This window comes from Bos taurus, chromosome 2, assembly GCF_002263795.3.
Source record: "Bos taurus isolate L1 Dominette 01449 registration number 42190680 breed Hereford chromosome 2, ARS-UCD2.0, whole genome shotgun sequence".
NCBI lineage: Eukaryota > Metazoa > Chordata > Mammalia > Artiodactyla > Bovidae > Bos > Bos taurus.
Genome location: NC_037329.1, coordinates 88,519,488 through 88,531,462, shown reverse-complemented (window position 1 = coordinate 88,531,462; position 11,975 = coordinate 88,519,488). Strand labels below are relative to the sequence as shown.

Genomic DNA, 11,975 nt, shown 5'->3' with positions numbered 1-11,975 from the left:
CAAAGAAGTAATCAAATAGCAGCAGTGACTTTTTAAAAGTAAATCTTTCTCATACTTGAATTATTGGTATAAGTGTATTAACCACAAATAAAATATTTCAGGACTATGAATTTAGAAAAGTAAATTTTCTTTACTGACTGTAAAATTAGTTTGTGTATATATACATATACATGTAACATGAGAAATGACACTGAATACGACACCAGTGACGGGCTGTTGTAATTTTTTTTACTTTGACTTTTACAGAAAGTGATGACAATCTATGGAAAATGCTTTATTGTATCATGCTTATTTACTACAAGAAACATTTTATAATAATACAAAAGTAATCCACAAACTTGATTAAAGTGAAGATCAATTGATCTGAAAATTTTTTCTTCCTTAGTCTTTCACAGTAATTGCCAAAAGTTCAATAAGCTGCTTTTTCCAAGAACAATTATTCTAATAACTTTGGGTGTTCAATCCGTGCAATGGTCCAGTCAGGCTTTACTCCTTGTGTAAACTCTCTCTGAAATCTAAGGAAACATTATAAACAATGTGTATCCTGTATCAGTTCAAAAACTTCCTGGATCACTATGTAATTTGCAAGTACATAGCTGAGGCAGTTTTTAGCAAAAAGCTAACAGATAATGGTAAATAAAAATCAAAAGTTTAACCTACTAATTTGATCACAAAAAATATCCCCACAAAAATGAGAAGTGCATTCTCAACTGAGTATTTTTAATAGACAGATCTATATACACTGCAATATCTGCCAGTCCGTGAGAGAAACGTGTTTTTCTGCTAAGTACTAGCTATAATATATGCCTAATATGAGGAGAAAAAAACTGGACTACGGTGATAAAACAGCACTTCCACGGAGGTTGGTTATGTGATTAGATTTACTCACAGCTGGCACTAAGTTCATTCTTGAAAATAGCAGTCTTTAGGACCTGCCTGTGATCTTAGTAGTGACTATCAGAACAACCAAAGGTAGTGTTGATTATAGTGTTCTAAATGATGTCTTTAAAAAGAGACAATTCAGTAGATTTAAATTAAATAAGTACTTAAATATATAGAATATTTTGGGCAATTACAAATAAAGCAAAATTCCACACAGGAAAAAAGAAACGAAAAAAAAAAAAAAAAAAAAAGCACATTTCCTTCAAGAAGTGAAAAAAATGAAGATATAATTCTCTTTACCTTAGTGAAACAGGATACATTTTCTTTCTTAGGTCATTTTGGGGTTTTGTTCATTGTTTTAAAGCAAATTTGTATAACTTTGATGACGTAAAAGTATTCTTTTAAACAGATATTGAAGTATATCTCCACTGACTCTCTTGAATTGTTCACTGTTCCAAATTTTATTCACACAATAATACACTACAGTGTCTCATTTGAATAAGTTGCTAACCTCCCATTAGACAGTACCTCCTTAAGGGCAGGAACCCTTCAATTCTGTGTCTGAACTCCCACCAGAGTACCTGGTAAAGAGGAGATGGTCAATAATTATCTAGTGAGTGGATGGTCCATGTGCCAATTACAGCATATTTTATTTTCCAAAGATGGTCATAACTACATTTCACATACTCTTCTGCAATGTGACCTTGCTGCTGCCCCATGAAGATGTGGAGTATCTCCATGTCCTTCACTGTGCAGATCCTGTGACTGTTTGGACCAGCAAACCATGCAGAAGTGATGCTGTTCCAATCCTGGGCATAGCCCTTTACTGGAGGGCTACGTCTAGCATCTTCTGTCTTTTGGAAGCCAACCACCATGTAAAACACGTGACTATCTTAACACCTCCACAAGCCCAAGCTATAAAGAGAGGCCTTGGGGAATGAGACATTATGTGGAGAAGCCAAGGAGCATCCTGGTGCTGCCCTATGAGTGAGGAAGCCCATTGTGGAAATGAATCCCTGGCTCCTACCATCCCAGTTGATGCCAGGTAAAGCAGAGGAAACCCCACAGCTGAGCCTTTCCAAAATTCCAGAGCAGTAGAAAAGCAAGCAAAATGAATGGCTGTTTGTTGTCACCGAGTTTTGGAATGGTTTGTAATGTAGCAATAGACAGCTGAAACACTGTTTAAGTTCAGCAATATTATCGCTTCCTAATTTCTGAACGCTCCTATTTTGTGGCCAGTATGTCTTTATAACTATCTCTCTTCATAGATACTTGTCAAATTTCTATTTTTTCTTCCTAAAGCTCCCTTTAGTTTTCATGTCTGCATACTACCTTCCATTTCCTAAAGAAAGGAAACAATAAATGTGATTAGACTTACTCATAGCTTGCACTAAGAAGTTGTTTAGTTTCCACGTTCTGATCCCCCAACTTAACCTGGAACACACGGGCTCCACTTATGGCTTCACTGGGGATGTTGGCACTGGTTAGATACCAAAAGCACATCAGGATGTTAACAAACTTCCTTCCTTAGAGAAAAAACATACACACATACAGATACAATGACAATAATCTATCATCCTTATATCCAAAATGAAATCAGCAATTGGCAGTAATTATACAGTTGTTACACATCAAATTTTGTGCTCATTCTAACTTAAGGTACCTGTATTGACACCTTTTATTTTTAGAAAATTCTCTTGGGGTTTACGACGTATTTGCCTCCCTCTCTGTAACACAGTATAAGAGCTACTATTTACTGAGCAGGTACTTATTGCCCAACCGTACTATGTGGATTCTTTTCCATTTGTGGGATTTTCTAAAATTATGATAACAAAAAAAAAAAAACAAATAAAATTATGATAACAGGTATCTATTGTCAAGCCAAAAAACAGTAGGGGGAAAAACACATTTTTTGGTGCTAACTTAACCCCAACTGCCAGAAAGAAAAAACACTTCTCTTCTACTCTAATTCACTTTATATGCCCAGTGATTATGAGAATGTCCTGTGCAAAAACCAGGCAGTGACCATGATGCTAAGATGCAATTTGAAATACTAGGGAGAAGAAAATATTTATCATTAAAAGTACCTTTCTGAATGTTTCAAATTAACATGTATGTGAAAATATTTTCACTGTTAAAGAGTTCTCAATCAGAACTGCCTTGGCAAGTGTGTGAGCAAAGGCTAGATTTCCTATGTGCCTAGCACATAATACATATGTGTATATTTGTAGAAGGAATAAGTAAGTCACTGAGTTTTCAGGAATGCTATTGTTCAGGACAAGGAAAAGAACAAGATAAACGCCAAAGTTCCTTTCAATTATTTTCACTGTCTCCAAATAAATCCAATTGGGAGTTCTGAGTTAATGTTACTCTTAAAACAGTCTTTAGCTAACAGTATTTACTTTTTCTTTTACTTTTTACTTCTACTGAACATACAGCTGGACACTTAAAATACTGAATTGTTTCCTTTAAGTTAGGAAATCTGAAACACAAATATTTTCATTTTGACGTAGGAGCAGCTTGTCTTGGGCAATTTTCATTAACTTAAGTGACAATGTTCTCTTCTATGAATTAAACAGCATTAGGGAAAAGTTCTTTTTTTAAAATTAATCTTTTTACTTTGTAATGGGGTATAGCTGATTGACAAACAATGTTGTGACAGTTTCAGGTGAACAGCAAAGGGACTCACCCACGCCTATACATGTATTCATTCTCCCCCAAACCCTCCTCCCATCCAGGCTGCCACATAACACTGAGTAGAGTTCCAGGTGCTATACACTAGGACCTTGTTGGTTATCCCATTTTAAAAACAGCAATGTGTACATGACCATCCCAAACTTCTAGACAGAAAGGCATTCAAAACAATTACCATACCCCAAGTCTTCCAGAGACTTTTTAAAGAATGAATAAATTATTTTCTCTGTAGTTCTATAAATATCCACTTGTACCAACAAAATGCCACTATCCCAGGATCTTTCACTAGTTTAGCTTATCTGGACAACTGTGGGCCATTTAAAATTGACTATGCTCCAGGATTACCTTTCTCATCATAGTAAATGGAGATGTCTCCTGTTGATGTGTACACAATTTCATCTATGTCAGCAGCAAGAGCATTTTTATGGTTGTCAGGTAGTGAAGTAACCTTTTCTTTCAATACATGTAGAGTCTAAGTATGGAAAAAGCAAATCAGAGTTCACTTGTTGAACTGTCAAAAGCTTTTCAAAAAGTAGAGTGAATTCTTCATGGAATGTATTTTGTAAAACTATTTTTAAATTTACAGCCATATGTATTCACTTTCAAAAGCAAGGCTGAGAGGCATCTGATTCTTCAGTTAGATAACTCCTAATAGAACATTCTATGTAAGAATTGAAAGACATCATATTCACTCATGCCTTAAGTAGCAAGTGATTCTACGCTTTTTAAGACCCCGAGTACTCCAAAGGCAAGACAGAGGGACTCTACTTTGGGTGATGGCATACATGTTACTTTAAAGCATAAATAAGGACAATGCATATCATTCTAACGAAAGAAAATAATACACATTAATAATTAGTTTTAAAGGAAAATTAAAGTATACTTTACCTCTTTGGCCACAAGTTCTTCCAATAGATCAAACTTACACTGTGACAGCAATTTGGACACATGAGCAAAAGCCTTGAAAACAAAAGAAAAGTGGGGGAAGGGTGGTGACTATTATTTTAAGATACCACGTGAAATACCATACAATGTACAATGCTTATACTTCAATGGCTAAGTATAACAAAGACTGTTTTATGATAAAGGCAATAAACATGGTCAACACTAAGATATCGATGGTTAGGCATGACTCCTTCAAAGTTGGTTGACTTTTCTTATGCGGCCTTCCCACACGCACAGTAGTAAGTGGGCAGATTGCTAATGATGTATCCACTCCAAGGACCCAAGAAAAGATAGTGTGTGGTGTACATACTAGGTTCTCAATAAAAACATCTTCTATATAGTTCCTTTTAAATAACGATGAAGTAATCAGCCATCCTGACTGTCATATGATCCCCCTCTGAATCCTGAATACATAGCAGCACAACCTAAGTCTGTACTAAGTACAACCTAAGTCTGTACTAAGTACTAAGCAGTACAATCTAAGTACTGTGAGTCTGGAGATCTGGACTGCAGCTGACCCTCATTAAGATAGATAGAGAAAGTGTTAACCACTCAGTCCTATCCAACTCTGTGCTTTCATGGACTGTAGGCTGCCAGGCTCCTCTGTCTGTAGAATTCTCCAGGCAAGAATACTGGAGTGGACTGCCATTCCCTTCTCCAGGGGATCACCTGACTCAGGGACTGAATGCGGGTCTCCCGCATTGCGGGCAGATTCTTTATAGTCTGAGCTAACTCTTCAGACAGGTCTAAAACAGATATGGCATTGGTAAAGTGGGAGAAAAGATAATGAGTTTGCACAGTCTAATGCAGTAGAACTCAACTTTGAAGTACAAGATCCCACTTTGAAGTGGGAGACAGTCAACTGCAATCCTCCACACTACTAGCAATGAGGAATGGAGCTGTGCATTAAGACTCTACCTGTTTTCAAGGAGCTTCCTGTCTACTTGAGGAGAGAGCCAAGAAAATGGACAAATCCAAGAATTATGACAGGAATAAGAACAAGATGATTTTCGGAGAATACAGGTGAGAACTTACACTATCTGGGTGGACAATAAGGGGGCTTCCTAAAGGAAGAACCATCTAAGAAGAAATTTGAAGAACTAATGAGAGAAAGAGGATGCAAAGGTGTGTCAGATAGACAACTCTCATAACTGTTATGGGCTGGATTGGGTTTTCCAAATTGAAGCCCTAACTCCCAGTACCTCAGAAGGTAACTACATTTGGAGACAGGGCTTTTAGAGGTGATGACGTCAAATGAGGGTGGGCCCTAGTCCAATTTGACTGGTGCGCTTACAAGAGGAATAGTGGACACACGTGGAGATACCAGGGACACATGAGCACAGAGGGAAAAAAAAACATGTGAGGACACAGAAATAAAATGATCATCTACAAGCAAAGGACAGAGGCCACAGAAGAAACCAAACTTGCCAACACCTTGTTCTCGGACTTCCAGCTTCCAGAAATGCAACAAAATGAAGTATGGTTTAAGCAACCCACACTGACGTATTTTGTTATGGAAGCCCTAACAACAATGGTCAGGAAGCAACAGTTAGAACTGGAGGGAACAACAGACTGTTTCCAAATAGGAAAAGGAATACGTCAAGGCTGTATATTGTCACCCTGCTTATTCAACTTATATGCAGAGTACATCATGTGAAATGCTGGGCTGGATGAAGCACAAGCTGGAGTTAAGATTGCCTGGAGAAATTTCAATAACCTCAGATATGGAGATGACACTACCCTTATAGCAGAAAGTGAAGAACTAAAGAGCCTCTGGACGAAAGTGAAAGAGGAGAGTGAAAAAGTTGACTTAAAATTCAACATTCAGAAAACTAAGATCATGGCAACTGGTCCCATCACTTCATGGCAAATAGATGGGGAAACAATGAAAACAGTGAGGCCTTTATTTTGCTCCAAAATCACTGCAGATGGTGACTGCAGCCGTGAAATTAAAAGGCTTGCTCCTCAGAAGTAAAGTTATGACCAACCTAGACAGCGTATTAAAAAGCAGAGACATTCCTTTACTAACAAAGGTCCATCTAGTCAAAGCTATGGTTTTTCCACTAGTCATGTATGGATGTGAGAGTTGGACTATAAAGAAAGCTGAGCACCAAAGAATTGATGCTTTTGAACTGTGGTGTTGGAGAAGACTCTTGGGGGTCCCTTTGACTGCAAGGAGATTCAATCAGTCCATTCTACAGGAAATAAGTCCTGAATATTCATTGGAAGGACTGATGCTGAAGCTGAAACTCCAATACTTTGGCCACCTGATATGAAGAACTGACTCAATGGAAAAAACTTTGATGCTGGGAAAGACTGAAGGCAGGAGGAGAAGGGGACGACAGACAATGAGACGGTTGGATGGCATCACCGACTCAATGAACATGAGTTTGAATAAACTCCAGGAGTTGGTGATGGACAGGGAGGCCTGGCATGCTACAGTCCACAGGGTCACAAAGAGTCGGAGCGACTGAACTGAACTGAATAATAATGGAGTTGAATTTTGAGAAAAAGCACACTTCCAAATGGACTCAATGATCCCTTGCAAACATTTTAGATGCTCTCAGGGTTTAGAAACAACCTATGTATTATAGTAAGCTTTTGTGTGTGGAAGATGGGTGAAATTTGGTTAGAAGTAACAGACATCACGGAAAAGGAGTATGTCAAGGCTGTATATGGCACCCTACTGCAGTACTCTTGCCTGGAAAATCCCATGGAAGGAGGGGCCTGGTAGGCTCCAGTCCATGGGGTCGCTGAGAGTTGGACACGACCGAGCGACTTCACTTTCCCTTTTCACTTTCATGCACTGGAGAAGGAAATGGCAACTCACTCCAGCGTTCTTGCATGAAGAATCCCAGGGACGGGGGAGCCTGGTGGGCTGCCGTCTATGGGTTCACAGAGTCGGACATGACTGAGGCGACTTAGTAGTAGTAGTAGTAGTAGTAGTAGTAGTAGTAGTAGCAAGGCTGTATAATGTCATCCTGCTTATCTAACTTATATGCAGAGTATATCATGAGATATGCTGGGCTGGATGAAGCACAAGCTGGAATCAAGATTGCCGGGAGAAATATCAATAACCTCAGATATGCAGATGACACCACCCTTATGGCAGAAAGTGAAGAGGAACTAAAAAGCCTCTTGATGGAAGTGAAGGAGGAGAGTGAAAAAGTTGGCTTAAAACTCAACATTCAGAAAACTAAGATCATGGCATCCGGTTCCATCACTTCATGGGAAATAGATGGGGAAACAGTGGAAACAGTGTCAGACTTTATTTTTTGGGGCTCCAAAATCACTGCAGATGGTGACTGCAGCCATGAAATTAAAAGACATTTATTCCTTGGAAGGAAAGTTATGACCAACCTAGATAGCATATTCAAAAGCAGAGACATTACTTTGCCAACAAAGGTCTGTCTAGTCAAGAATATGGTTTTTCCAGTGGTCATGTATGGATGTGACAGTTGAACTGTGAAGAGAGATGAGGGCTGAAGAATTGATGCTTTTGAAGTGTGGTGTTGGAGAAGACTCTTGAGAGTCCCTTGGACTGCAAGGAGATCCAACCAGTCCATCCTAAAGGACATCAGTCCTGGGTGTTCATTGGAAGAACTGATGCTGAAGCTGAAACTCCAATACTTTGGCCACCTCATGCGAAGAGTTGACTCATTGGAAGAGACTCTGATGCTGGGAGGGATTGGGGGCAGGAGGAGAAGAGGACAACAGAGGATGAGATGGCTGGATGGCATCACCGACTCGATGGACATGAGTTTGAGTGAACTCCGGGAGTTGGTGATGGACAGGGAGGCCTGGCGTGCTGCAATTCATGGGGTCGCAAAGAGTCGGACACGGCCAAGCGAATAAACTGAACTGAACTGAACAGACATCACAATCATGTTGAAATCCAGCCACGATACTCTAGTTTCTGTGGCCAATAATCAAACCTGAGCAAATTATCCTGTAAGGTAATAATGTCCCATTAAGAGGCTGCCCTGATAAAGCTTTGATGATATAAGATTTCTTAACCTAACAAGGGGCTTCCCTGCTGGCTTAGTGGTAAAGAATCCACCTGTAATGCAGGAGCCATAAGAGGTATGGGTTTGATCCCTGGGTCAGGAAGATTCCTGGAGTAGGGCATGGCAACCCACTCCAGTAATCTTGCCTGTAGAATCCCCATGGACAGAGAAGCCTGGTGAGTTACAGTTCATGGGTCATAAAGAGTCACACACGACTGAAGTGACTTAGCACGCAGACACGCAACCTAAACAGGCTTCTGGGAAATAGCTTTTTCTTTCATAGTAAAGGCCAAAATATGTAAAGATATTGGAAAACAAACAGTAAATGGTTAATGTGGTTTGATGGCAGTAACAGGGATAATATCATATGTACTTATCAATGGAAGTAAAGTTTGTGGGGCTAATAAAGCTGTTTAAGGAGAAGGTGATGGTACCCCACTCCAGTACTCTTGCCTGGAAAATCCCATGGACGGAGGAGCCTGGTGGGCTGCAGTCCATGGGGTCTCTAAGAGTTGGACACGACTGAGCGACTTCACTTTCCCTTCTCACTTCCACGCATTGGAGAAGGAAATGGCAACCCACTCCAGTGTTCTTGCCTGGAGAATCCCAGGGACAGGGGAGCCTGGTGGGCTGCCATCTATGGGGTCACACAGAGTCAGACACGACTGAAGTGACTTAGCAGCAGCAGTAGAAGCAAGGACTGTCTATCAATGGACCACCTATTCCTCTGGCTCACATGATGAATAAAAGCTTGCCTAGATTGGTTTAAAATAAGCTACAGGCTATACTGTATAACACAGGGAATATAGCCAATATTTTTAACTATAAATGGAGTGTAATCTTTAAAACTTGTGAATCACTACATTGTATATCTGTTACACTGTATATCTGTAACAATATTACAATTATACTTAGAGAAAAAAATTTTTAATTATAAAATGTTTTTAGAAAGCTTGCCTAGGTTATACTTAACTATGTCAATTTCTAGTAACTCTGGAGAACGAAGAATGCTTGTAGAATGAGTCACAGAACAATGCACCTCAGCAGTTGCTAGCTATGCATTCTTGAGTTAATCATTTGACCTTTCTAGACTTGATTTTTATCATCTGTAAAAGGGAATTAGACTAGAATAATGAGCATGAAGGTGTCTTTCATGTTCCATGACTGAAAAAGAAACATGTTAATGAATCGGAGAAGGCAATGGCACCCCACTCCAGTACTCTTGCCTGGAAAATCCCATGGACGGAGGAGCCTGGTAGGCTGCAGTCCATGGGGTCGCTAGGAGTTGGACATGACTGAGCGACTTCACTTTCACTTTTTACTTTCATGCATTGGAGAAGGAAATGGCAACCCACTCCAGTGTTCTTGCCTGGAGAATTCCAGGGACGGGGGAGCCTGGTGGGCTGCAGTCTCTGGGATTGCACAGAGTTGGACACGACTGAAGCGACTTAGCAGCAGCAAGAGCAGCATGATCTAACTTACAGCTTGATACTCACATCCGAAGATAATATTCTAGAGTTGGGAGGTTAGTTTAAAGGGCAAGTTGAGCCCATGAGAGTAGATAATCTAGCCAATGTTTATGCACCAGATTATTCCCAAGCCCTAAAATTACATCTATGCAAAAGAAGGAAGAGTTGCCTTATGAGATCTAGGTAGGAAGACTTTTCAGCCACGTCGTTTTAAACTCTAGGTGTTAAAAAACTGGTTTGCTTGATCTGAAAGGTCATGTTAAGCAACCACTGGTTTAATGGAATCTCTAAATATTTGCCATGGATGACCTAACATTCTTTTTGGAAATCAGAATGGCTAAATGCACAAAAATTGACTTAGATGAGGCAAGATGCATACAGACTGGCTGATGAATGGGTGCAAATACTACTTAATAGCAAGGATGGGGGCTAAAAGAGCTCACAGCTGGAGGACCTTTAGGATCAAAGAGTGACTAAAAAGTGTTCCATGCTCCTTTGTGGTCAAAGGAAGTAGGGAGTTGGGCTTGATTGCTGTCCTGCCCATGGGAGGATGACTTCCATTCCTTATTGACACATAAATGAGCAGGAGGTAGACAAGCTCACAAGTCATCTGCAGGAATCCTGAAGGACAGTAGCATCATGCTCATTTCCTCTGCACAAACAAAAGATTTTGAGAACTGACAGGAACTGAGGTTTATCCCTTATAATGCTATTAACTATGCTTGCTCTTTGCTTTTAAATTTTCTTGTAAAAACACAGATTAATCAAGAATTGACTCAGGGAAGCAGAAAGCACGAGTCAATATTGACACTGATTATATAAAGTTGAAAACATTCAATTTATAACTGACAGATCACATAAATAAGTATAAATGGCTGTGTTTATAGAAAAAAACTAAAAAAACTAGAAGTAAATATATCAGTGTCAGCATATAATCAGTATTGGCTTTTTCATTCTTTTTTCATTCAGAAAAATCACATTTCAGAAGAAATAAAGCCATGGAGCTTTTAAGTGACCGAAATAGGCTTTGAATCCATTTCTATCTGATTCAAAACCTGCGGAGGACAGAAAAAGTAATTAAGGGATTCAAATTGGTGTCTCCATCAATCCCCTATTCCTCGGAGACCGTGCAAACAGAAGCAGCAGCTTAATTTACAGCAAGTGGCCAGAGGGCTCTGTATTTGAGTCACTACCCACATTTGATCATTTGAGACCCAGTTGAAACCTCATCGCTAAACACTTTTGCGAATCTTAACTGCTGAATTCATGAGAGGTGGAGAGGTTACTCCTAGAGAAATAAACCAACCTGCTTCGCTCCTTCTGAGAACTCTGTGATGCTGAACTCTTGGTCGAAATAGGCCCAGATAAGGAAGGAGTAAATTCGAGTCCGAACCCAGTTGATGGGGTTGGAGAACCCCAGAATGATCATTTTGGTTTTCTGACGCTGCTGCGGTTGCTCCTCGGTGCTGTAGGTTCGCCGGGGGCAAGAAGGGAAAGTGGGGAGGGTTGAGGCGACTTCCAGGGGGCTGAGCAAGGGACGCTGAGGACCCCGAGCAGACAGGGCCAAGGCCGCGGAGGCCCAAGAGACTCGAGGAAATGGGGCTGCTCCCGAGCCGAGGCGGCGGCGGCATAAGTAGCAAAGTCCAGACAATGGGCGCTTCACCTCGGCCGAACTGAGAGTCCGGAGCCGGGCGGCCCAGCCCGGTAGAGGCCGAGAAAGTAGCAAGCGCGGTAAAAGACGGACGGCCAGCGCCATTTTTGTGACCTTTGTGCTTGCCTGTGCATCATGGAAAGTAAGTCGGTGTGAAACCACCTCAGCGAGGTTCGGAGAAGGAGACTGGAGAGTCGAGTTGGCCTGTTGCTGCCACCTCTAGTGAATTCGCCCCTTCTCTGCTCTCCATCATACACCTGTTGGCCCCGAGCCCCACACTAGGAACTGGCAGTTCTCGCGACTCAGCCTGCCTCCCGGACCTTTTCT

The 11,975-nt window shown here is 40.6% G+C and overlaps 1 protein-coding gene across 3 annotated transcripts; it reads right to left on the bottom strand.

The window, feature by feature from the left end:
* Positions 1–211: 211 nt before the first annotated feature.
* On the bottom strand, positions 212–11,768 carry MAIP1 (matrix AAA peptidase interacting protein 1). Of its 3 annotated transcripts, XM_005202622.4 has the most exons (6): positions 11,304–11,759; positions 4,465–4,536; positions 3,922–4,048; positions 2,261–2,408; positions 1,411–1,463; positions 428–515 (listed from the first exon to the last, which is right to left on the bottom strand). In XM_005202622.4, the coding sequence occupies exons 1-5, from the start codon at positions 11,751–11,753 to the stop codon at positions 1,415–1,417; spliced, it is 846 nt and encodes a 281-aa protein (XP_005202679.1). In that variant the 5' UTR covers positions 11,754–11,759; the 3' UTR covers positions 428–515; positions 1,411–1,414. The 3 variants fall into 3 exon arrangements, 2 of the variants coding, with proteins under 2 accessions (NP_001076875.1, XP_005202679.1); NM_001083406.2 differs by lacking the exon at positions 1,411–1,463 and having other exon boundaries at positions 212–515; positions 11,304–11,768; XR_009496904.1 differs by lacking the exon at positions 1,411–1,463 and having other exon boundaries at positions 426–515; positions 2,261–2,362.
* Between the last annotated feature and the right edge of the window lie 207 nt (positions 11,769–11,975).